The 26,275-nt window shown below is 54.4% G+C and overlaps 1 protein-coding gene across 1 annotated transcript; it reads left to right on the forward strand.

Annotated features, from left to right (window-relative positions):
- Nucleotides 1-6,006: 6,006 nt before the first annotated feature.
- Nucleotides 6,007-10,970, forward strand: Smim38 (small integral membrane protein 38). The gene has a single exon (XM_074050769.1). The coding sequence runs from the start codon at nucleotides 6,456-6,458 to the stop codon at nucleotides 6,609-6,611; it is 156 nt and encodes a 51-aa protein (XP_073906870.1). The 5' UTR covers nucleotides 6,007-6,455; the 3' UTR covers nucleotides 6,612-10,970.
- The last annotated feature ends 15,305 nt before the right edge of the window (nucleotides 10,971-26,275 follow it).

Genomic DNA, 26,275 nt, shown 5'->3' on the forward strand with positions numbered 1-26,275 from the left:
CTCCAGGCTCAGTGTTGAACATTTGGTTCCGGCTGGTGGCGCTATTTTGGCAAGTGGCAGGGCCTGGCTAGGGAAATAAGTGCGTGGAGACTTTGAGGGTCATACCTGGTCCCTGGTCCCTTCCTGTCTCTATCTGCTTCCTGTCACCATGAGGCAAAGATACTCCTTCACTACGGGCCCCCACCTGTGCCGTGATTCTTGTTCTCACCCTTGGCCACAATCAACAGAGACACCTGCTATGACCAGAGTCACCGAACCTCCAAATCGTCACGCCTCCAAGTTGCCATCCTTCCTCTTCTAAGTTGTCTAGGGCAGGTGTTCTGCCAGTGCACAGAGAAAGCTGGTCAGCACCACGTGTTTGTGGCCCAGCTCTGGGGCCCCGCTTGCTGGTGGTGAAGATGGAGACTGCAGTTTTAAGCTTTCCCTCCTCACAGGTTCCCAGGGACATCAAGGAGGGGACATGCGGTGCTGGCTGGACTGAGTGCTCTGTGGACACTGGTGGTTATTGCTGCTGTGGTCATGACAAGCAGCAGCAGGATAAACTCATTGTGGCTAGAGAAATGTGAGCAATGGGAGGGACTGTAAGTGTGTGGCTGAGCGTGAGTATGGGTCTGTGTGCGTGCATGAGCGTGGTGTTTGTGTGTGTCCACAAGTATGCATGTGTGTGTGCACGTGAGTGTGCACCGGCAGGGGCTGGGATGAACCAGCTGTGCCTAGCTTTCGTCCTCTTCCTCTGAGTCCCTGCAGCCATGCAAGAGCTTAGCTCTCAGCTGACTGCTCAGGCTGGAGTGCCTGAGTGGGGACTGTGCCCTGGCTGCTGTCCTGGCAGCCCTCCCTGGGAGTCTGGGTTGGAGGCAGGGGAAGCAGGCTGAAGTGCTGGACTCGGTTATGGGTGAGACGGTGGCTGAGGTGCCTGGGGGGCAGGCCCGAACAAAGTGGAGGAGGTTTGGAGGGTAGATGTCAGAAGAGAGATTCCAGCTGCAGAGGCCATGCGGTTCCCCACGGAAGAGGTGAGGCCTGGTCTGCTGTGCTCCAGCTTCTCTTCCATGAGCTCGCTCCTAGCTAGGGGTCGTGTCTGAGTCAGGGGCCTCCTATTTCTATTGTGATAATGGAGGCTCCTGAGGCCCCTCAGGTGGCTGTGTAACTACAATTCTTCCGAGGTGACAGGTGCTTCTTTCTACAGCACACTTCTGGTGACAACAGGGTACTTCTTTGTATCTCAGTCAGTCCAGCCCTGAGAGCCCAGGGTCACCATGACGTCCTCATGCCTGGGGTACTTTGGCATCATAAAATGACTGCGTGTGTGTGACGGCTCCCAAGCATCTTCTGCCCTGGCCCATGAACCAATCAAGGCTGGGAATGTCTGAGGTGCCACACAGCTGACTTCCTTCCTTCCTTCCTTCCTCCCTCCCTCCTTTTTTTTTCAATTTAGTACCGTTAGGTCATCCCTCCTTTAGACATTTCAGGGGAGATCCTTACATCCTGGGCTCTAGCATCCCGATGGGCGTCTTGAGGGCCTCCAGCTACTTCTTCCGGCTCCTCGGTTTTATCTCTTGTAAAAGCCTCAGTGTGCTGCAAAGCGGACTCCCCCTCCCGCCTCTCCACTGCCTCTCTGGGGACAAAGAAAGGGCCCCACACTCTCAGAGAGGCCTTTGGGCAAAGCAGATACATCATGGCAGGAGGGAGGAGGAGGAGGAGGAGGAGGGGAAGGATGGGGGAGGCCAGGGCCTTCAAAGGCACCTCCTCCAAAGCCACACAAACCTCTGCCCGTTAACTCTTTCAAAGAGTGCTTGTCGCCTGTGAAAGCCGTCTGGGTTCATTGATTAAAAAACAACAAAAAAAAGATATCGTTTTTAGGACTGAATCTATTAACGAGATGTAACAGAGGGCAGCTAGTGTTTGCAGAGGGTCACCGTCACCTCTCACCTACTTGCTGCGTTGGGGATCCCGTGGGGTGCAGGTAGCCACAGAGGGGACAGGCGCCCCCCGAACGCTCATTCAGAACCGGAGCATGTCCTGTCGTCCACGTCACCCCCCAACCCTCCCCTCCCCCGCCTTCGCGACAGCTTGCCTCCCCTGCGGGACGGCGTCTGGTCTCTGCTGAATGTCCCTAAAAACACTTAGTGCAACTGGACCGTAAGCACCCCCCCCATGTACATAAGTGTACCACAATTCCAATTCCAAGTGGGGTTCACTCTGTCCCCCGCTCCCGCCCCCCCGACCGTCCCCTGCCCAGGGACTCTCAGCCGAGGTGAGAAACACGAAGGAGGTTATTAAGAATTCTGACAAGGTAGGCTGAATAAATTGTGTTTTCTTTGTGAGCCTTAATCCGGTGTTGTATTGGCTCCCTGGACATGGCTAATTTATTTGGGATTTCGTTCTGCTCCTGACAGCGTCCCTGACTCGCTGTTTGATCACAGGGCAAAGTTACATTCCAGCTTCCAGCTGCTGGAGGGCGGTGGTCACTTCTCCCAAGTGCCTGGAGCCCAGGCTTTATGCCTGGAGCGGGGTGGCTCAGGGGGGCCATTCCTTGCTGGGGAGCGAACCCACCTGCACGGGGTCCCCGTCAATAAGGAAGCACCCACTTCTCCCCACTTGTCCCACTTGTCAGTTATTTTAATATACTTTGTGGTACAGGAAAAAAAAAAAAGAAATTTTGTCCATCTGAGAGTCGGGGGCATTTTGGTGGAAACCTGGGTTGAAACGAACGTTTTGTTGATTTCAGTGGCTGGGTTTTTTGAGATGGGGGTCTCACTATGCAGCCCAGGCTGGCGTCCAACTCTCCATCCTCTGGTGCCACCCCACCTGGTGATGGCTGGGTTTTGAGTGTCCTTAGGGAAGAAGCAGGCTGGCCCCAAACCTTCCTGGTGCTGCCCCTGGGGTCTTGGGTTCTTCATTTTCATGCTACATTTTGGCAGAAATCACTGAAATTTCTCGTAACTCACACATTTCTATTTTTTTTTCCTTTGGAGGGTGATAATGTCTTGCTTTGCAAGAAGGAAGAAAAAAATGATTGAAAATAAGACTGGCTTTTCTGAGAATGTCTCATGTAGCACCTCGGTGGCTGGTGAGTTGCAATTTTTTCCAGAAGCTAGTCTAATGAGTGGCAGACTGGCTTTAATTTGATCTTGGGATCTTGGCCTGTGTGACACATTCCTAAGAGGGACTTCTAGGTACCTGGGACAGTGCTAAGCCCTGGGAACCCGGAGAGAGCTCACATTCTAGAAATTCAGAGGATTCGAATACAATTTGGGTCACCCCAGCGACCAACCCAAATCAGGTGATAGGATCACGGCCCTGGTGTGGCACTCCACTGTGCTCCTAGCGCAGGCACTAGAATCGGGAAAGTCACAGGGCCTTGTGACATCTGAGGAAGACATCTGAGGAAGACATCCCCTTGCAAAGCCTTTTTAGCCTGGTCTTGCCTGAGTTGCTGAGCGTGATGGCTGTCCCCTCCATGATGAGAAACTCGAGGCCCAAAGTACTGCAGGGACTCTTGACACAGATCAACTTGCTGGACAGAGTGGTCACTTGGATGGGGTGAGAGGGTGGGGACTGGGCCATCCCAGGCAAGAGCTGTGCCCAGCCTCTTGTCAACCATCAGAGAGAGAGGATTCCTGCCTTGTCACCGCTCAGCGTTGGGTATTTGGGTCTGGGGAAGGACTTTGGCCCTTTGAAGCCCTGAAGGTAAGCAGAGTCCCCACCCGTCCTCTGTGACCAGAGCTGAGCCTGTGCGGCTCAGCTCCGTGGACTATAGAAAGCTCACTTTCTGTGGCTGGGTTTGGGTATCAAACCCAGGCTGTATCCATGTTGGGTGACTTAGGAGCTGGGGGTCCAGGAGGAAGATAAGGGGGCCCAGGAGGCAAGACGTCGGCAGAGGGAATGTCATGAAAGAGAGTGCCTTTGGACACAGCTCTGTGTTCTCTGCCATTGTAGGGGGAGCTCTGGAGGCTGAGTGTACCCTGCAAGTTTGTCTGACCCAAGGCAGGGGATCTGGGGTACTCCTCCCTCTAGCACAGTCACCCCATGTTCCTGCAGCCCCAGGACGTCCCCTGGAGAAGAGCTGAGTTAGAAGCAAAGGACATCAAAACTGGTGGGGTCTAAATGATGGGACATCAGACATGCCCCTCGTTGCTGGTTGTGGGTGACTTGAGGAGTTTGCTCCCTGAGAAGGGGGTCTCCCCCACCTCCAACAGAGCAACTGTGGGAACAGAGTGAGCTGGCACGTGCAAGGTCTGGCCTGCCCTTTGCACTTTTGTTACTGCTTTCTTGTTTTTTCTGAAGTTCAGAGCTGAGGTGGACAGTCCTGCCTTATTCATCTTCTGGTGTGCAGGCCTGCATCCAGCTGCCTCCTAGGAAGAGCTGAGATGCTGTCCAGGGGAGGAGGACCACTGCTTCCTCTTGCAAACGGCACACAGACCTTGTCCTTCTGGACTGCCAGAGGCCCAGGGATGTCTGAGTGGGAAGGGCCTGGCCTCCTTGACCCCGGAGAGTCTCCTGTGCCTGGACGCCATGTGACTGGGGGTGTTGTTGACTTTGTGTATCTGATTGTGTGCTTGGCAAACACAGTGAGTTTTGTCCAAGGCCACCTTGTCCCCACCTGCCCGGTGGGCTTGAGCGGTTGGCTTGGTACAGGGCCGGCAGCTCCGGCTCCCCCAGGATGCCCTACCTGGGAACGTGGTCTCTCAGGTGAGTGCATGGCAGCACGCCGCTGGGGACCCTCACCCACATTCACGTGGGTTTCTCTTGGAAGTCGGCAGATCCTTCTTCAGCCTCTGGAAGCCCTTATCGAGCAAATGGCTCTGTCTGGCTTCTGACTGGGGCGCGATCCTAGAGTCTACATTTTCACTATGCTTCGTGGTGATGTAAATTAAGCCCAGAGCTAATTGTTCCCTAGGTCTGGCTTTGCAGGCCAGGTGCTCTGGTGGCCAGTGCACTCTGTGGACAGGTGCACCCCACAGAGCACAGTGGGAGATGGTCTTGGTCGGTCCAGGAGAGGCCTGAACCTGGGTTGGGAGGAGCAGTGGAGATGACCCAGGCAGTGTCTGGCCTGGTAAAAACCTCAAGCCAGTGCCACTGTCACCCTCTGCTTCCTGTGAAGCATGGTCCCTGCCAATCCTTTGCGCTTGCCCCCACTTGGAACCTTCTGGAAAGGCTGTAGCTGAAGAAGTTCACAGACTGGTGAGAGGTGACCGGTGGCCGGCCTCAGAGGTCACAGCCTTGGAACTTCCTCTTTCCATCTCTGTGGCTGTTTGGACCATTTTCTGGTGAGAAATTGGTTGGAACCTTTTCTCCGGTTCCTCCTGCTGGACCCCTCTGCTCTGTGGGACGCAGAGCTGGAGTTGGAGGCCTCGGCCGTGAGGGGCCAGAGCTGCTAGGGGGGAGGTCTGTACAGGTGACCCTATGTGTACACGTGTGTGGCAGACAGATGGCAGGGCAGATGCTGTTTTCTCAGAATAGGTTGGGAGGCCTTTCTTGGGGTGTCTGCTCTGCTCTGGGGATGATGTCCAGGTGCCGAGCGGGCCCTGTAGCACTCTCTTAACCCTTCACAGTGCGTGACTTTTACCTCGTGTTCCAAGGAGGCTGGAGAGGCTGAGCGAGCTGCCTGTGGTCACTCAGTAAGTAGGGGGCTTGGCCAGCTTCAGGCTGGACCTTTGTGGGACAGGAGGGGACAGAAGCAGTGTCCCATCTTACTGAGGACTGTGTCCTGTTTAAGCCTCTAGATTGGGGTGGTGGGGTGAGGAGAAGGAAGTGCTGGCCAGTCTGCCACCATCCTGGGCGGCCTGCACTGCCCCCCGTGCTTTCCCCGGCTGAGGTGGTGTTGGGGACGTGCTGCATGGCTAATTGAGCCGTGTCTGGGGTCGCCTCTGGCTCACTGACTGTTCTCCTTTTCTGTCCCCCTCTCCTTCCCTTTTCATCTGCACAGCCTCCTCCTCCTTCCCTGCTGGGCCCGGCCACCCCGCCAAGCTGCCCGGCCCCCACCCAGGCCTGCTGCGGCTGCTGCTGCAGAGCCACCCAAGCCGGACAGCGCGGCCTCCAGAAGTGATAGCTAATTGGGGACAGAAAGGGTCCGATTGTCTGCGGGGCCGGAAGAGTGGCGCGGGCCGCTGAAAGGGCCGGGAGGAGGCGGCCCTCCGCCCAGCAGCTGCCACCACCGCCGGAGATGTTTGGGGATTACGTCAGCGGGGACAGCGCGAGGCGGGCTCCCGTCCCCCGGGCCTCTGGACAATGCTGGCATTGTTGGGTGGAGAGAGCCGAGCTTAGCTCTGGGTGAGCGAGCGTGGCCTCTCGCCGGCCGATCTGTCTTCATAGGTGGGGTGGCCGGGCTACAGTCGCAGGCCCGATCTGTGATCTGTCCTCCAGGCTGGCTGGCCTGGCCTGGCCGGCTTGGGAGGCTGTGACCGTGAGGATCGAGGCTCGGTGGAGGCCACTTGCTCTGGGGCAGCCTCCCCGGCATGGCCTCCTGGCTGGGGGTTGGCGCGGGCCCTGACCCACTCGTGGTGCTGCTGGTCCTCGTTCTGCTGGTGCGCTTTGTGCTGTGGTCCTGCCTGGGGACTTACATCGATCACAAGCTGGCCCGGCTGCAGCGCTGCAAACCCAAGAAGGACTAGGTCTCCAGGACCCATGGAGAATCCCCCCTACCCAACTCTCCCAGGGGGCTTGGGGACAGGGCGCTGTTCTTCTGTGGGGGGCTGCCCGTTCAGCCTGGACTTTCACCTGTCCCCGAGCGTCCTCTTGCTGGGATCCACCACGCCAGCCCCTTAATCCGCTGGCAGGCACATGAGCCCTGTACAGACTTGGAGGGGCTCAGGGAGGACCAGAGCCACACTCACCTGGGCGGCCCGTGTAGGGTGTCACAGGGACTTTGCCTCCTCCCTGTCACATGAGCACTCCTGGAGGGGGACGGGTGCCCTAAGACTTATTCTGCCTTCAACTCTTCTTAATTACATTTGCAGGGAGAGGCTGGGATGAGCCAGGGTGAGGGTGGGGAGGACACTGACCACACCCTGTTGGGACCCACCCAGGTCCTGACCAGCTACCTCCTATCTCCTGAAGGACAGAGTGGTGAAATTGTCACCTTGCTTTCCAGAAGCGGAGCCCTGGGAAGGTCTGGGGATGGCCTGTGGATTAGGCATTGGCTGAGACGTGCTGGAAAAGAACAGCAGACCAGAAATCCGTTGCCTGTCCTTTCCCCTCACAGGAGCTGGGATGCCACTGACTTACTGAGTGGCACACTGTACTGTGCGGTTCCCACCTGGTGCAGACTCACAGCACCCTGGAGGGCTGTAGCAAGGGCTGGGTCTGCACTCCACCCAGAGTCCTCCTCCCTGCAGGGTACCCGGGAGTCCGGCTGGGATCCTGCAGCGATTCTGTGTCACAATGAGGGTTGATCACCTCAGGAGGAACCCGGAGAGGGAAAGAACCACTTGCTAAAACGCCAAGAAGAAGCCCGGCCCAGACATTGTCAGGGAAGGCAGAGACAAAGGTAGCCTCTGGCTCCCTGGAGCACCGTGGAGGACAGGGCAGCCAAATTGTGGGGACACGAAGCTTGCAGAGTTGACGGTGACTGTGCATTGCAAAAAGACCAGGGGGCATTGATCAAGAGCAGAGTCTTAGGTGACCATTAAGGGGCTTGGGGTCGCCTGGCTTGGTCTGGGGAGCAGGGTGCCCGGTGGTGGGTGTGGAGGGAACCATTAAGCCTGGAGCCACCACCTCGCTGCATCCTGGACTTGGTTTGCTCCTGTGGGACCTGCCACACTCAGAAGGACCACAGAGTCGGGAGCAGTGACCTTCTGGGCTGGGATGGAGCAGCTGGAGGGGTTTGATGGTGGGTGGGACCCAGGGGACACTGCGCAGATGACTGACAGGAGGGTGTTGTGGAGGGTGGGGTCCCTTCATGCTGCTTTTTTGTCCTTGGGGTTGGTTGGATTAACCAGGGTCACATTGCCCGTGTTAGACACTTGGCTGTGGGGTGACCAAGGCGAGGGCTTTGCCTCCTGGCCCCGCCATACACTCTACCTGGGTCAGGATGGTCTCACTTCTCCTTCAGGGAGATGTCTGTTGGTCTCTTTAAGGACGAAAACCCACGTTGTTGTCGTGAGTGTGAATCAATGGTGTCAGGGTGGTGACTTCTGGTTTGCACGGCCCCCTTTGTTTTAACAGAAAGTCCCATGTCCTCAGAAACCCAGGTCGCCCCAGGTGGAGGGAAAGCTGACAGTTCACACAACTTGGCTGAGAAGCCAAGATGCATGGCACCAGGAGGAGCCGGCCTTTGACACCTCCACTGGGGACCTCAGCCTCCAGGACAGGAGGGAATCAAGGTCAGCTGTTGGGAGAATCAAGGTCAGCCAGGGTGACGCAGGGCTCAGCCATGGCGGCCGAGCTGACTAACATGGATGGACAGGCTTGGCGGTGGCCCACCCTGTGCTCATGGAGCGCCCAGCCCGGAGGGACATGGACTAGGGTGAGCACCGACTCTGGGGGGGCCTGCGGTCGGGAGGCAGGAACGGGGGGGGCACAGAGGCCACTGGGCACTCAAAATGAGGCTGTCAAGACTGAGATCTGCTGTGAGTGTAAACTGCACACCAGTGATGGAAGACGGCACAGAAAGACACAGTCACGTTCAGATGGTTTCCTTCTGATTCTGCCCAAAATGGTGATTTAAATAGAATAGTAAAGTTAACTTCACATACTTTTTTTTGGTGTTGTTGGGGTTTGAACTCAGGGCCTTGCCCAGGGTGCTTGATCCACGACCCCAGCCCTTTTTGCTTTAGCTGCTTTTCAGGGTCTCACTCAGGCGTGAGCCACCACGGCCAGCCCTCCTGAGTCTTCTAATGTGGCTACCAGAAAATTTAAATCACAAATGATACTCTTCTCTCTCTCAGTGATCTTTCACTGAGGATCGAACTCAGGGCCTTGTGCATGCTAGGCAAGGGCTCTATCACTGAGTTACATCTCCAGCTCAGAAGGTTTATTTTTATTTTTTTTAGGCAGGGTCTCTCTCTTTCTGTAGCCCAGGCTGGCCTTGAACTCTCCATCCTCCTGCCTCCGCCTCCTAAGTGCTGGGATTATGGACGTGCTCTACCACCCCTGGCTCCAGAGGAGGTTCTTAAGTGACAGTGTTCTGACTGCAGACCAGGACCCACGGGGTGCAGCTGATGCAGTTCTCGAAGGCAAAGTCATAGCCTCAGACACTCAGTTCACAAACAACAAAGACTGGAGACAGAGGAATTAAGCCCATGATTCAATAATTTAAAAACCAGAGCAACGAGAAAAGCTAAGAACAGAAGGAAAAATGAAATTAAGAGCTGGATTTTTGAGGAGTTGGGTGGGGGAAGGTGGAATGGTCAATGGGGAAAAAAATCTAAAGACATGCAAAGGCAAATGACCAAAGGAAACCGACTCCAGTGTACACGAGTGATTTTGACAGTTTCTACACATAGAAAATCTAATTTACAAGAAAAGACTGAAAAAGATGTCGAAACACCTCTGTCGTCCCAGCAGCAGCAGGACGCTGTGATCCACTTTGTTTTTAAAGAGACAAAGGGAGGATCCAAGCCCACCAGCCCGATGGGTCACTCTCACCGCTTGACGTTCTAGAACTTAAAAGAAGGAACGTCTCCAAAGCCCTTGATGCCACCTCCATCTGCGGCCGTGTGGAAAGAGAAGACAGGAAGAAATATTGGTGCAAAAATATCAGATTCCTGAATTAAGATGCTCCTTAGAGGAGTAACTCATCAGACTCGCATGGAGAAGATTCCAGAAAGGCAAGGAGGATTGAACTGCTCGAAAGTCAGAATCACCGTTAGAGAAGAGGAGGAACATGGAGGAGGGTCATTATTTACAGCTGGCTGGATGATCTTCTTGGGAAATGGCGAAGAATCAGCTGAGAGCAATTGCCAACAGGAGTAACAGGAGTCAGTGAAGTGGGCAGCTCCAAGTTGGTACACAGGAACCAGGAATGACAGTCTATCAGGGAGGACTGTCAGTCCATTTTCTGTCACTGTAATGAAATACCACAGGCTGGGGACTTTATAAAGGAAAGAGGTTTATTAAGTGCACATTTCTGGAGGTTCAAGAGCACGGATGGTCACCTGCTTGGCTCTGGTGAGTCTCATGGTAGGAGGCCGTCATCACTGTGGTGGGGTTGTGTGCCGAGGGAGAGACCACGGGGTGAGACGGGGAGCCAGAGAGAGGGGAAACAGCTGCTTGTTCGTTGATAACAACCCTTTCTCGGGACTAAGCCAGTCCTCTGAGAATGAGGGTAACTTTTGGAGGATACCCATGACCTTATTTCCTCCCCATGGGCCCTACTGCTCAAAGATTCAACCACCCCAACATCGCCACAAGGGGGGGACCAAGCTTCCAGCCCAAGAACCCTTGGGGGACTCAAACCAGAGCAAGAAGCCAGGTACAGTGACTCACACCTGTAATCCTAGCTACTCAGGAGGCAGAGATCAGGAGGATTGCAGTTCAAAGCCAGCCTGGGCAAATTGAGAGACCGTATCTTGAAAAAAGGGGCTGGTGAAATGGCTCAAGAGGTAAGAGCACCTGCCTAGCAAGCCTGAGGTCCTGAGTTCAAACCCCAGTGCTGCTCCAAAAGAACCCCAACCAACCAAACAAAAACCAGAGCAAGAAAGTCCCCATTTATGAGAGTGACACAGGAAAAGACACCCAGGAGCAAATGTGATGGAAGAGAACCTTGTGGGGCAAACAGAACGTCAGCAGGGGCAGTGACTTGTGAGAGGGTTGCCGTGTGGGCCCCACGACGTGATTTATTGGGGTGTGAGTGGGAAGTCGGTTCCTCGCATCGCAGTCGTGCGGGGGCCCCAGGCCTGGGGTGGAGATGAGTCACCTTCTAAAAATAAAAGGGGCAGGCGAGGCGCGAGTGCCTTTCCTTTTTAAGCCAGCAGCGCCTGCTGGGGGACCCCAGCAGCAGGGTGCTGGTGGCAGGGAAGGCGGGAGCTGTTGTGAGGACTGGTGGTGGCTCTTTCCCATTCACAGGCACCCGTGGTGGTGGCTCAGCCAGGCTGGGCCTGTCACTAGGCTGACCGTGGGAATCAATGTGGGTTAATGATAGATGTGCAGGCCGAGACGTCTGGAGGTTGTAGACGGGGCCTAGGGACACCCAGGGAAGGGCACCCAGTGTCCCTTGTGGGAGGACCTGGGGCTCTGACAGGCAGGTGGGGAAGGCAGGAGCAGAGTGAGTGAGGCCTGGAGGCTGCAGGGCTCACAGCAGGTCTAGGACTTAAGCCGCAGTCAGCAGGGTGACTCGGATCCCCTTGGGCAGGGTCCTGGGCCGCCCTGACCTCTGGCTTTGAATTTCCAAGGCCGGGCTCAGCTCTGTGATGTGTGCTTATCCTCCCTAAAGCTTGAGAGCCTCTGGTCCCAGAGCCGGGTGCATAGAGGAGGGGCTAAGGTAGGTTGGGTTCAAATTGTGAGGGCTTTGAGGCTTGTCTAGGAGTTTGGGCTTTAGAATACTGGCAAGAGGAAGCTATCAGGGGGATTTTGAGCAAGTGGTGCTTCTGGATCTGTGTCAGGAATTGTGTCTGGGAGGTGGGGACCCTGAAGGGGGCTGGACAGAAGCCTGGCCAGATGTTGGGGGCCTGGACCATAGCAGTGAAGAGAGAGGCAGGGCTGGGGGTCTGAGAGAGCTGCAGGGAGAGGATTTGACTCCCCTGCTCTGGTTCAGGGGAGAACCCTGGGATGGCACTAGGGAGCAGGCGCAGAGCCTGCTGTCCCCTGGGGAGAGGAGGGGGAGAGGGAGAAGCAGGGAGGAGGAGGAAGAGGAGAAAGAGGGGGAAGAGGAGGAAGGGGAGGAGGAGGGAGAGAAAGGAGAGGGAGGAGAAGCAGGGAGGAGAGGGGCCAGGATCAGGCCATAGGGCTGCAGGGCAGAGGGATTCTGGAGGTGCTGAGAGGTCAGGGTGAAGCCCTGGGCCCATAGTGTTGAGGGGCACTGGGGGACAACCTTGGTCCTTAGTCCTTGGAGGAAGCAGCCAGGGCGAGGTGCTGGAGGAGCAGGAGGGGCAGAGCGGGGCAGGGAATCTGCAGGGTTTCCCCATGGCGGGGGGCCGTCCCCATCAACCTGGGCTCCAGCCCTAGTCCTCCGTCCCCACCTGTGTGTCGGAAAGGGGAAGTGAGGCCATGATGGCAAAACTGAGGCCCAGTGGTGCCTCAGGCCCTCCCCCCGGGCAGCCTGCACTAGGGCATCTTTCTGAGGTTCCCAGCTCTGTGGGGATGTCACACACATTGGGGAGGGGGTTCTCTGGTAATCTCCAGGACATGGCTGTTGGGTGTGGCACCCAGTACCTGCCGTCTTCCCTTGGGAATCTAGGAGGCAGGAGGCTGGCTGGAGCCACCCTCAGGGCAGAAAGAAGGGGGAGCTGGGAGCCCCTGTGTCACTCCCTTCAGTGCGGCAAAGTGTGGTAGACACTTCCAGTCTTCCCGGAGGGTTGGGCCTTGCCTGTCCTCCTTTTAGTAACGGAGCTCCAAGGTTTAGCTGAACACAAGGCCACCCAGCTGGAGGGTCCACTCAGCTCCCTTCCCAGCAGAGTGGAAGGGAGGGTGTAACCTCCAGGCCACACCCTTGAAAAGGGGGACTGTCCCCCGCTTCGCCTCCCCTCTCTTGGGCTGGACACAAGCCAGCATTGCAGATGAGGGCTGATGAGGCTGGCCGAGGAGCTGAGTGTGGAGGAACAGCCCATAGAGGGAACAGAGCTACTAAGACCACCTCGAGGTCCTGTGCCCCAACCCTCCACAGGCCACCCTCATGCCCTGGACCGTCATGAAAGAGAGGTGTGACCTGCTTTCTGTGTGCCCTGTACTGTGGGGTCCTGTTGCCGCTGCTTTGCCTGAGTAATACACCAGGGAAGAGGGACTTCCATGTGGTTCGCAGGGACCCAGGAGGGAGTGGAGCTAAGCCACCTTGGGGGACACCTGTCCGGCAGGCAGCTGCTGGGGAGAGGTATGAGGTGTTGACTTAGGGCTAGGAGCCAGGCGATGCAGGAAGATGAGCAGATGGGTCCCCAAAAACCCACAAAGGTGACCTGCATAGGATTAATGTCTTTGCTACAGCACCCCATCCAGGTACCCATCGTCTATACCTCCTTGCAGGTCTCAACACCTAGAGTGGAGGGGGAGACCCCAGAGGCAGAGCAGTGAGTGGGGAGAGGTGGGACAAAGGACAGACAGAGGTCCCATGCTGCCACCTGAGCCATGGGGCAGGGCTGGTCATGGGTGGGGAGATGGGGAGCATTGAGTTAGACGTCAGGATGCAGTTTTGAAATGGTCATGCTGGGTTCTCGGATTCCCGCAGATCTTAATCACCAGAATGGAAAATGAGAAGTCTAGCACGGGATGGTGAGGGAGATTCACAGACCCTGGATGAAGCCATCGTCTGTCCTGGGCTCTTCGTTACACAGCTCTGTCTGCGTGCTAACTGCTACACCCTTCCAACAGGCCTTTACTTGTGGCTGCTCACTCAAGAAATAGATGCTCGCTGCCCTGCCTCCCACGCAGGGACTCTGGAAGTGCCGAGGGCAGGCAGCCCACTCTGTGATGTCTACAGGACTCCTTTCCCCAAATGCCTGCCCCCCCATCCCCCGAGACTTCTGAGGCCAGGGCCCCTGCCCTTGGCCCAGCTGCTGCCCCTCCATCAGCTTCCTGGAAGGCGTGTACTGCCTGTCAAGGAACAAACTTGACCTTTAGCTCTTCTTGGTTGTCCTCAGAGGGACGGAAATTAGCAGAGGAATCAGCTTCTCCAAACCATAGCAGGGCAGGAGAATCTGCGGGAGGGGACATGGGGTGCCCCTGTGGGAGGCAGAGCGCGTGTCAGAATCCAGTGGCCGTGGAGACTTCTGTGGAGGTGGACTGCTCTTCCGTCCCTGAACTGGTGCCATCATCAATCCTGTGATGTCTCAGGGTTCCTCTGGATTCTGTGGAAGCCATCCTTCCTGCTGCCTCTGCCCCATATCCCCAGGACCTTGGGGAGTCCGCGAGTGCTCACCGTGCGCGTGGACAGCTGTCAAGGTGTCTCCCTGCCCCTGAGCATGTACCAGTCGGCCAGTTCTGGAGAGAGAGAGGACGCTCTGATAGGGCACTGACTGGCTGCCTTTCCCCAGCTCCAGTGCTCGACAGGAAAAGCATGCAACAGGAGGGTGACATCCAGCTAAAGGTGAGAAGTCAGAGTCAAGGGAAAAAGAAGTGAGCAAGGTGAGTCCAGGGACAGACGTGTTCCCAAGCATTCTCTGGGATTGCTGTGGCCAAATCCTAAATTCCTGCTGGTCCCTGGGAACAGGGATGAAGGAGTGATTCAGTGTTCTTGTGGTCATCAGGGAAAATATATCAGCTCCTAGTGGTGGTCAAAGTTTCCCTTCACTCACTGGTGAAAGAAGTTTGTCACAAAGGTGTCACCTGGATATCATTGGAGGCTGTGGGGATTAGATTGCTCAGGGTTTTCCAGAGAAATGGAACCGACAGGAAGTGCAAATAGTTACAGAGATGGATTTGTTATAAGGAATTGATGAGGCTGGTGAGTGGCTCAAGCGGTAAGAGCGCCTGCCTTGCAAGCATGAGGCTCTGAGATCAAACCCCAATGCCACCCCCCACTGAAAAGGAACAAAGAGAATTGACGGGAGTCTGTGCAGGCTGGGAAGTTCCCAGCCAGCAGGGTGGGCCCGTGGCTGGGGGCTGAGAGTCCTGTGCTAGTTTCTGTCCGAAGGCTGCCTGCTGGAGAATCCACTCCTTCAGGTCTTTTGGCTCTATTCAGGCCTTTGACTGATTGGATGAGGCCCACCCACAGGAGGTAGGGCACTCTACTCAAAGTCCACCTGTGTAAATGTTAATCTCAATCAAAACACCCTCACAGCAACATCCCGAGTAACGTGATCAAACGTCTGGGTACCCTGTGGCCCAGTCAAGTTGACACAGGAAAGTAACCATCACAGTGATGGGCTGTGCCGTGCTCCTCTCTACAGCACATGACGTCATGGACTGACCAGGTAGGATCCCAGATGCACTTCTGGAGTGTCCCATGGTTCTGATAGAGGAGAGATGACTCCATTGTCCTGCACTGCCACAACTGATCATCAGGGCGGCTGTGCATCCCAGGGAGAGCTGAGATCCCCCAGTCCGACAGCTCGTGCTGAGGTTCTTTGTGATTTGTCCCCTGGGCTGTCTAGTACCCCCTTCTCTTTATTGGACTGTCTAGAACACAGATGCTTGAGGACAGTGGGTTACCTTTTCCACTCCTTGCTTGCTGGAGAGCAATGCTGGGCACAGGGTAAGTGCTCAGCCATCATTTCCGGGTGGACTAAGTCTCCTCTTACCTGGCTAAATGTCCCTTGCTCCTTCAGCCACACTCCCCAGGACCTGGTTTCTGACTGGTTCCTACACTGTCTGTCTTCTCCTAGCCCAGCACTCTGGGTGGGACTGGACTGAGGGTGGGACAGTCTCAAGGTGTCAGGACTTCTTGCTTTTAATTCAGTTGCTACACAGATATGGCCTTGACTTGCTGCTCTGCACTGGTCATTTTCAATTCTGTCCCTCCACTGTCCAGCCAGCACTGGGCACTAGGCAATTACTGGTGAGTGCAGGCATAGGCATTGCCCTTGAGGGGTCACCACAAGAGCCAGACAGACACAACCTCCCTGAGGATGGTCCCAGAGCCAAGGCTGAAGGAGCAGCCCACAGGGGCCGACATCTTTCCAAAAATGGTCCAGACAGCCTCTTGTTGGCTCTTCACAAACACTCCCCAGGCTTCTGGAAGGCCAATGGCTGGTCCACATCTTCAGCTGCCCAGTGGGCACAGGTGGTCTGAGGACAGAGGAACTCATCCCTTTACCCCAGGCCAGCTGTCGCAGTGCACCGCGAGGCCAAGGGGTCAGGGCTGTGAAACATGCAGACGTGAGGTATTACATTTGGGCTGAGGCTGCTCATGATTTGGGGACTCTCCAGGGGACAGGGCTCAGGTCCTCGTGCAGGGCAAGCCAGGGGAAGGCAATTTGGAGAGTGGCAGGGAGGTCTATTTTTACACAGGCCATCGGTAGTGTAGGGGAAACTGATCCAGCATTTCTTACCTATTGATTGCAAAATAACCTCACCATAGGTGTGATGGTTAATCTTGGCCAGATTGAGAGATGCCTAGGAGATTAGTAAAGCTCACCTCTGGGCGTGTCCGTGAGGGCTTTCCAGAGACGATCAGGTCATGAGGGGTCTGACCTAATCAGTGTTTGTTGGGTTCACCAATCGCTGTTGGTGGGTTCACAGATTGAATACACTTGTAGGAAGCGCTGGAGCTGTGGAAGGTGGCCCTGATGGAGGAAGTGGGTCACTGGGCACCCACTTCTGGGAGTCCTGGCCCTCTCCTGCTTTTCTTGGCTTGTTGCTGACATGAGTTGAACATCTCTGCTCTCCCAGGATGGACCGAAACCTCTGGAACCTGAACTAAGATGACTCCTTCCCCCCTTACACTGCTTGTGTTGGCTATTTGACACAAAATCTGGCTGACCCAGTGTTCACTTGGTGCCCTGTGTGGGGCCTATCGAGGAGGGGCATGCTGGGTTGTGCAGAAGGTCGTTTTGCTTGGGTCTGGACCTCAGTCATGGACCTGCGCCCACCTGCAAGAGAGGCTGGAAATGTGGTCACCTGAGCTCCCAGGAATACAAGCAAACAGTTCTGGTGACCGTCTGGCCAATGTCTAGCACACCGCTCAGACAAGATTATTTAGACTGGGAATCACAACCCACGTCGTGTAAGGACAAGGCAAAAGTCACCCAGAGGCTCCCAGAAAAATGTAGAACATATAGGTAAGTGGAAGAGAGTGTCTGGTTTGCTATCCTGGGTTTGCCAAAATCCTCTGGATCTTGCTGGTGGCCAAGGACTTGAGTGAGTTCTGGGAAACAGAGGTCTCCTGACTGCCGGGCTCTCTGTGGAGCCAACTTGGCCCCAGAGCACTGGGAACCTTTGATCACCTGCTCTGCAGTCCTGGTGGCCAGCTTCCTGCTCCCGGGAATGGGAAGGAGAGCATGGAGTGAAATGGGTGCTCCCGAATGGTGGGGACACCTGGAGCTTGGTCAGAAAAGCAATGGGAAGGGAAGACTCTCACCCCATACTCTGTCCTAAGTTGAAAAGGACAGTGGAGTCACACAGCTGTTACCTGGACCAGCAGTGCTCTGTAGAGCACATCACTATTGCCCTGGGGACTTCCTTCCCCCCTCACTGTGTTGGGGGAGCTTCCCCCTGTACCTCAACTTCTCTCCCTTGGGGTATTTTCTCACTTCAGGACTTTCTTGTTCCTGCTTGCCTGAGCCAGTGTGGCAACTGGTTTTTGAGAACTTGTGCCCTTGTGCTTGCGTGGTAATGTGACCAGTTGGCCGTGGGTTTCCTGTGGGAGTCTGCCACAGTGTTCTTGTTTCTGATGCTCCTGCTGAAAACCAGGAGCCATTCTGATAGTGCCTCTCGGTGTGTGGTTCTGGTGGTGCCTCCTCAGTGTGCCTTCTGGCTCTTCTCTCTGGAGGCTTACAGACTCTTCTCCTTGTCCCAGGTGTCCTAAAGTTTTCCAGTGAGGTGGCGTGGGCTCAGTCTATGTGCATCTGTATGTTGGAGGTTTTATGGACCCTTCAGTGCTGGGGAAGGTAAGAATCAGCTTTGGTCAGGTCTTTTCTGTCAAAGGATTTACTCAGTAATAACCACCTCACTAACTCACTTCCCGTACGCTGGCTTCATGGGCTCTGCTTAACCTGATAAAAGTTTCTATTAAGAACAAAGAGTTGTCATCCTCAGCTGGCAAGATTTCTGCCAGATGCCCTGGTTCTGGAGCTGATAACCTAAAACAGATAATGCTTTCGTGAACATTTAAACATCTTTGTCTTCGAAGTCCCCCTCCCGACCTTTCCCCTTTCCAATTAGGCAACAGCATAGACTGTGAACCCGAAACCTGCCCAATCCAGGGGAGGGGCAGCATTGCCTTAGAGATAAAACCTGAGCAAACTTCCCGCCCTGTGTGCTTGCTTCCCAGGCTCTTCGTCAGGTGCACACCCTTCTGCAGAAGTAAATGTTGCCTTGTCTTTGACTTCTGAGTTGTGTCGTGTCTCTAGTGACACCCCAACATCTTAAAGACACTTCCAACTGGAAGCTCTGTGAAGTAGCTCATCAGTGATTTCACTCCTGCACTTTTTCTCCTGAATAATCTGCCACCCCCACTTCTTGGACATTGGAGCTTCTCACTGGCTCCCAGATTTGTGGTTTCTTGTTCTCTTTCTCCTCTCGATATTGTCCTCCTCCTCCTTTTCTTCCTTCTCTCTTTCTCACTTGCCTTCCTCTCTTTCTCTTTTAATTTTTTTTTCTCAACTTTGTTTTACAAGTCTCCTATTGAGTTTTTCCCTTTGGCTGTGATTTTTATTTTCAAATTTAGAGCTTTGTAAAATCCATTGCCTTCTCTTTTTTGATAGCACCATCCGCCTGACTTTGCTCTGATCTGTGAGCTATGACTGAGGTGAATGTAGTCTTACTAACAGAATTCTGGTTAAAGCATAGTTTGGGAGAGAAAAGGTACCCAGACATCTGCTGGGACAGAAGAGGAGGGAGGGAAAGGAGAAGCAAAGGGAGAAAGAAAGGAGGGAGAGAAGAAGGGAAGGGGAGTGGAGGGGAGGATGAAGAGAAAACTAAGGAGGAGGGGGAAGGTGGGAAGACTGCAGAGGGGAGAAGAGCAGAGGGGGAGGTGTGGTCCCTAGCCCCCGGTGAGCAGAGGTGCAGCCCTCCTGGCCACCTGCGCACCAGACACCCGAACCCGTGGGAGCAGTGCCCAGCGTGCCGTGTGTAAGCAGAGCTGCCCCTCTGCGTGGCCCCTTCCTCCAACACTGGCCTTCACCTCCCCATGGAAACCCAAGACCAGCCTGGGACAAGGGCTGGCAGATGTCTGTGAAAAGGGCCGTCTGCTTTTGCCCATGAGAACTCTTAGACAATGGGTCTCGGTGGCAATTCCTGCTGGCAGGACAGAAGGCCTCTGGACCCAGCGTCTGCTGGCTCCCCTGCCTCTGGGCACCACCTCTTCCAGAGGGGCTGCCACCTTCCCTGGGCACTCTGGGCAGGGAAGGGGCAGTAGTGCCCTCCTACTCAAGCCCACTGCTCTGCAGAGCCCCCAGAGACCAAGGTTTTCCCCAAGGCACACTGGTGGCCTCTACCCTTCCCAAGGTGTCTCATTGCCAGGGCTGCAGGGGTGTAAGAACATGGAGGGTGCCGACACCTGGAAGCTTCTTATCCCGGGAAACAGGAGAGCCAGTTCCAGAGGCTTCTGTCCTGCTCTCTTCTCCACTGCCCTCGGGAAGCGCCCTGCATGTCCCCTGCCAGGTCTTGGATTGGAGAATCAGACCAATGAGGCAGCTCTGTGAGCTCCTGGGCTGCAGTCGGTCACTGGGCCTCGTGTTGGTGGCTGCTTCTTCCCCACGCCCTCCCTGACTGTCCTCCTTTGATCCTTCCTCTCTTAGTGCTAGCCAAGCCCACCCCAGGCTCAGAAGCAGTTCTTGCAGGACCCCAAAAAGAAGAGCGGCCTTTCTTCTTCCCACGTGGCTTTCACCAGGCACGTTGGCCCCAGCCTCACCCTGCCACACCAGAAGACCCACCAGGTTTCACCATCAACCAGCGTCATGTGCACACACTGGCCAGGGGAGGGGGAGGCCACACGTTCAGTGGCTTTAACCAGCCAGGATGGAGTGAAAAAGTCCAGGCTAGAAGCCAGGCTGTGCCAGGGGTGATGGTGACTGTCAGTGACCCCACTGAGGAGGCTCCACCCAGGCTGGCAAGGCCACATTCTGCTACCATCTTGTCAACGGTATCAGCAGGGGCTCGCCAGAGAGACAAAGTCAATACATGACCGTATATGTACGTTGATATTCCCACTGACAGATCAGTAACGGACAGAACTAAGCCTCTACTGATACGAATTTATAGACACAGACGGCTGGGTGACATTTACACAGGGCAAGGATAGGCAGATAGATTGATGGATGAAGAGGATTTAGTGGAAAGGGGCTCACAGGACAGCCCATGACAGGCCATCTGCAGCTGGAGACCCTGGGCTGCTGGCACCAAGGCACGGTCCACGTCGGAAGGCTGGGAACCAAGGATGCTGGTGGGATGACTTAGTCTGAGAGCCTTAGAGCCAAGGGGGTCGCTGTGTCCTGAAGTCCCAATGTACCCTCTCCAGGACGGAAAGCAGAAATCTGTTCCTGTCCTTATTACTCCATCTGGACCCTTACTGACTGGACGGTGCTGCCTGCACTGAAGACAGGCCACCTACTCACGCTGTCTCCTCCAAAAACACCCACTGGACACCAGAGGTCATGTGTCCTGCTTCCCTAGGGGCACTGACATCCAGCCAAGTCAAGCCTGCACTCACCACCACACAGGCTGGTGTTCAGGGGCTAACGTGATGCCCACATCGCCACTGTATGCAAGCTTGGCCCTCAGTGTGCCCTGGAGGTGGCTGAGATAGCACAGCTGGTCCACCCATGTCCCTGGCCCACAGTTTCCTTGTGTTGTGGGGAGGTCACAGTCCCCTTGAGAACCTGACGGGAGCCGTTGAGTTTTCAGCCTCTAACGAAACCCGCAGATGTGTAACCGTTGGTGTCACTGGAAGGCGCTGTCAGACTCCCTGAGCCCATTGGTGTGTGAGGGGTGAAGACTCCTTGTCTTGGGGGGTGGGCGATCAGAGGACACGGGGCCATCTGGAAGGCCCCCACCCCTGGTCCAGATGAACAGCCAGTGAGTGACTGTGACCCAGTGCCCAACACCAGCCCTGGAGCCCACCCTGAGACGCATTTGTGGGTAGCTAAATAGGCAGAGGGAGGAGAAGGTTCTGGGCAGTGGGTGGCCAGCTGGCAGGGGCGAAGGGACCACAGAGTCAGGAAAGCAGGGTCAGAACGACTGGGGCAAGAATGGCCAATGGCTGGCCCACAGCATTTCCCCACAGAACTTCCAAAGGGAAGAACAGTGACTCACGGGGAAATACTCTCCCTCCAAGTGATCAAAACTTCTGTCAGCAACTGGGACAACTGAGGTCCTGCTCTCCTGACAGGGTACAGCAGAGGGGCCCAGCATCAGTCCTGTGTGTTTGTCCCCGCCAAACCTGATTGCAAAGAGACATTGGACAGACACACATCAAGGAACAACCGCCAATTGTCGCATTCCTCAGGACAGTGGTTCATCTTACTATTGTTGTTTTTTTGGCAGTACTGGGGTTTGAACTTGGGGCTTCATGCTTGCTAGTCAGGTGCTGTACACTTGAGCCAAGACTTTAGCCCTTTTAACTCTGCTTATTTTGGAGATAGTCTTGCTTTTTGCCCAGGCTAGGATGGACCATGACGCTCCTATTTTAGGTTCCCCTCCCCCACACACTGCCACAGCTGGAATGACAGATGGGCACCACACCCAGCCTTTTCTATGGAGATGGGGTCTTGCAAACTTTTTGGCCCAGGCTGGCCCTGAACCTTGATCTTTCTGATCTCAGCATCACAAGTAGCTAGGATTCCAGGTGTGAGCCGTTGGTGTCTGGTTGATCTTGTTTTGAAACAAAATGTCACATTATTGGGATAGTCAGAAAATGTTGAGTGGGGCTTATCCATTAGATACAAACATTGTTTTAGTAGTAAATTTCCTGAATGCAGTAAGTGTTCTACGGTTATGTAAGAAAATGTCCTTGCTTTTAGGAAGACAACACTGACTATTTTAGGGACCACTAAGGACCGAATAGTGTCTCTCCGTCCCAGGTGAATTCATGGGTTGAAGCCCTACCCCCACACTCACATGTCGCAGTCCTCCAAATTCACGTCGATGGTATCTGAAGTTGGGGTTCTGGGGAGGCAATCAGGGTCCACCTTCCAGATGGGTAATGTGTAGTAAGTGACTCAGTTTTTATGGACAGGTGACATTGGGCTCTGAGGCCACAGCCATGTCTTGTCTGCCAAGCAAGAGCTCCCTGGCTCCCCCCACATACAGGGGTCCTTCCTGCTACTCTGCTGACACAACCTTCCTCCTGTCCTGTGGCCACCCCTGCCAAGCTCCACTTCTGTCCCTGCTCCTCCACTCAGGGATCTTGGCTTTCTCTGCCCTGTGACGCGTGGCCCAGAGGGTTTCCCACAAGCACCGAAGCAGGTGCACGGCCAGCCTTTGCTGTGCTCCCTGTGTGGGGAATGCTGCCCGACCTACAGAGACACAATTTGGGGTCCATCTCATTTCTTCCCGAGATGACTCCATTATGGACTCATCCAACCATCTCTCCTGCTTCAACGTGACGGAAATGCCACCCAGCTTGTCAGCCGGCCAGCAGCACAGTGGTGGTTACTCTGGCCTTCCATTTTTCCAAGTGAGATCTCAAGTTTCAAGCCATGTGTGGCTCCTAAGGCAGAGCAGGTAACTTCCCTTCAAACCCTCGGCCACTGACCCTGTCCTGTGCGCGGGGCTGATGTGGGGGTAGGGACCGACAGCTGGGCTGGGACTGCATTATCGGGGGCTCACCACATATCACCAGCGAGGCTAGGATGCATGATGTCACCCGCTGTGTCCTGTAACCTTTCATTCATTGATTTATTTCAAATGTCTACATTTGTGGTGGGAATCAGCTGGCAACCCCCCGTGTCTAAATGCATGCACTCTTATCTTTCACTTCACCATATCCAAAATCTCCCCAAATTGACTTTATTCGTGGATAAGCCAGGCCATTTCCCCTTTCAGCGGTAAGCAGTGCTGGCTCCGAAATGGAATATTTTCACCCATGAATTTCAGCGATTTTCCATCTCCATCCACCTAATTGGGTGAGCAGACGCGTTATCTGCAGCGGCCCCGGACGCAGGGGACGCTCGCTCCCAAATTGCAATGACGCCAAATGCATTTGCTTCTTTAATGTTTGCTGATTGTTTCCAGAGCTGCTTTGGCCTGAGTTGCTCCTGGCTCTTCTCTACACTCGTCTTTTGTTCCCAGGATGGAGAGTAGCATTGACAGGGATGGGTGTCCTTTCTGAACCAAGTTTTAGTCCAGTCATTGGAAACTCAAAAGCCCAATCTTCACAACGTCAAAGGGCTTGAACTCTTTGCACTTTGAGGGTAGACGCTGCCGACTCTGGTCCATAGCTCAGTTTCTCAGATGTCGTACCATGTGCTGGATCCTAACCCAAACAGTGTCATTCTCTGTGTTGACCTCAGATGCATCCAGATTAATTATTGATTAAATGAAGCCATCACTCGGTCATTCAACACAGAGCTCAGAGCCAGGCTGGACAGGCTAGACTCTTCAGGCAGACCTGTAGCATTTTTGGGAGGCAGAGGAAAGGTCAGTTATGACACATTTTTATTTTGGTCTTCGTTTTGAAGAATCATTGTCATGGAGAAGCAACCACAGCAGGGAGAGGGAGAGGGAGAGGGAGAAGGAAGGGGTGAGGTTGGCCAGGGAAGAGCCAGGAAGGGAGGAGGCCCCCGGGAGACACTCTGAGGCCGTGGCTGGTTCAGTTTTACCCAATGTGTGACTTGACTTTTGTTTTTGCTTCAATTTCTTGCTTGAGGAAGAATCTGTGATTTTTACACTGTGATAGGACAGAGAAGACCTTGACCTGAGTTTTGCAATTTATGGTTCTGATGTAAAATGATTAAAAAGTAATAAAAACAGCTTTTATCCTGTTTCCCACCATTTGGTGAGGGGAGAGAGGTTTCCACTGGGAAGGGCTTAGTGTGTGTGTGTGTGGGGGGGAGGGAGCACTGGTGTTTATCTTGGTCCCCCAACTACTCTAAGCCAGCCAGGGAGCCAGGCTGTCCTCCCAGTTGGCTAGGGAGGTCGTCCCCCAGGGGTGTGCAGAAGTCTGCTCTATGAATGGCGACAGGGAAAGCCACTGTCCCCTCTCTCTTTCCCCTTAGCTGGGGCTGCGTGGGGGGTGTGGGTCTTGACAGGGTCCAGATGTGGAGGAATTGGTCTGGAGAGATCCTTGGGGTTCTGGTAACTTCCATGGAGAGTTGGGCTGCTGCTGACCTCAGGCACAGGTAGCTTCTGGGGATACTCCTATGTCCATTGAGACAAGTCCCCTGGTGTGGTCACACAGAATGAAGGGGCTGTGATGAGAACACCTCTTATGGCCCCCAGGCCCCTGAGGTTGTGGGTAAGCAGGAGAAATGAAGCTGAATATACGGAGCCAGAAGTTACCTAGTATGGAATCCATGCTGCCCCGAGCTGTGTCACACCGTGCATGGGACACTCGGTTCTTAGGAAGTCTGGCCAGTGTGGAAGTCTCAGGCACAGACGTACCTGGACCTGTGATGAGGCTGCACCCCAGAAGACCCCACTGCAAGCTGAAATACCAAAAGTCAGACTCACTGAATACCCTGACCTCCTACATGTCCCAGATTAGCTGCACAGTGCTCCACCGAAGGCCACTTGTCCCTCATGCAGGGTCTGCTGAAAGCTGGAGTGGCTGCTGCTGCCCTATGTCACGAGAGAGGACCAGGCTACATGTCCCTAACCTGGGAAAAGAGAAAATTCAAAACTCAGAGTGCAGTTTCTGCTGGATGTGTATCACTTTTGATTGTTGCAAAGTCAAAAAGTCTTGAGTCAGGACCATGTGGACTCTGCAATGCAGGGTTCGGGGTTCTAAACGCACCACACCACCTCGCGTGCACTCCCTCCCCCACTTTTTTTTTATGGGAATCAAAGTGGAGTGAAAGCTGGGAGAGTCCCCGAGTTTGCGGTGCACAGGTGCACAGCAGACCCGCGCTCACACCCCGAGGTACCAGCCTGCTCCTCAGTGCGTGCGATGTGTCTGGTCACACCGTCAGTGGCTCTGGACAACGGGGACACGGAAGGCCTCCAGTGCAGTGAAACAGCCTTAGGAACACGGCACCAGGAAGGCAGTGCCCTGAGCTGACTAAGTGACCGCAGTTTAGTTCAGTGTGGCGATGTATGTCCTCCTGTGTGTGCCTTGACTTCTCGTCGCTTTGGGGCATTTTTCAGAATCATCGATCATTCCAAGATTGCATGTGGTAGCAGGGAGAATCCCTGAAGAAGCCAAAATAAGCCAAAAGGAGGAATGCTTACAGGTGCTTCAGAATATAGAAATCCCTCTCCTGTGTCACGATGGGCATGAAAGCTGCAGAACCAGGAGAGAAGCCGTTGTAACTCATCCATCATCTCCAATTTCAGTGCCCACGCTGGAGTGAGACGGGACCGTCTATGCTCTGTGCAGAAAACAGAATCATAAAAGTTCTGTCATGTTAAGAGGTGACAGAGTAGCGCATGTCACAGAACATGGTACTAAGAAGGGAGCTAAGAAAGCAAACACTAGGACCTTACCCTTTTGGGGTGTTTTCCATATTTGTAAGCTCGGTTTCCCAAGGCATAGAGCTGTTTCCCTCATTCAAGTAGATGAAATTTTGTGTGAATTGAGCTGTGCTGCTGGCCACGCGTGAATTTCCTCGGAGCCCTTGGTCTGTCTAAGCGCCAGGTCCCTCAGCCCCTGGCCCCATTCCTCCTCCTCAGCAGCCTCCACCCCAAGGCCTCTGCTCTCCTATGCGATGCTGGTGTCTTCTTGGGGACTGGACCCTATCCCCCTCTCCTCTGTGTCCACCCAAAACAAGGCCTCTCTTGAAATGCAAATTAAAACCACGCTAAGATTCCACCTCACCCCTGTTAGAATAGCCATCATCAGCAACACCACCTACAACAGGTGTTGGCGAGGATGTGGGGAAAAAGGAACCCTCTTACACTGTTGGTGGGAATGTAAACTAGTACAACCACTCTGGAAAAAAATTTGGAGGCTACTTAAAAAGCTAGACATTGATCTACCATTTGATCCAGCAATACCACTCTTGGGGATATACCCAAAAGACTGTTACTCCAGAGGCACCTGCACACCCATGTTTATTGCGGCACTATTCACAATAGCCAAGTTATGGAAACAGCCAAGATGCCCCACCATTGACGAATGGATTAAGAAAATGTGGTATCTATACACAATGGAATTTTATGCAGCCATGAAGAAGAACGAAATGTTATCATTCGCTGGTAAATGGATGGAATTGGAGAACATCATTCTGAGTGAGGTTAGCCTGGCTCAAAAAACCAAAAATCGTATGTTCTCCCTCATATGTGGACATTAGATCAAGGGCAAACACAACAAGGGGATTGGACTATGAGCACATGATAAAAGCGAGAGCACACAAGGGAGGGGTGAGGATAGGTAAGACACCTAAAAAATTAGCTAGCATTTGTTGCCCTTAACATAGAGAAACTAAAGCAGATA

The sequence above is a fragment of the Castor canadensis genome, chromosome 1 (genome assembly GCF_047511655.1).
Source record: "Castor canadensis chromosome 1, mCasCan1.hap1v2, whole genome shotgun sequence".
Taxonomy (NCBI): Eukaryota; Metazoa; Chordata; class Mammalia; order Rodentia; family Castoridae; genus Castor; species Castor canadensis.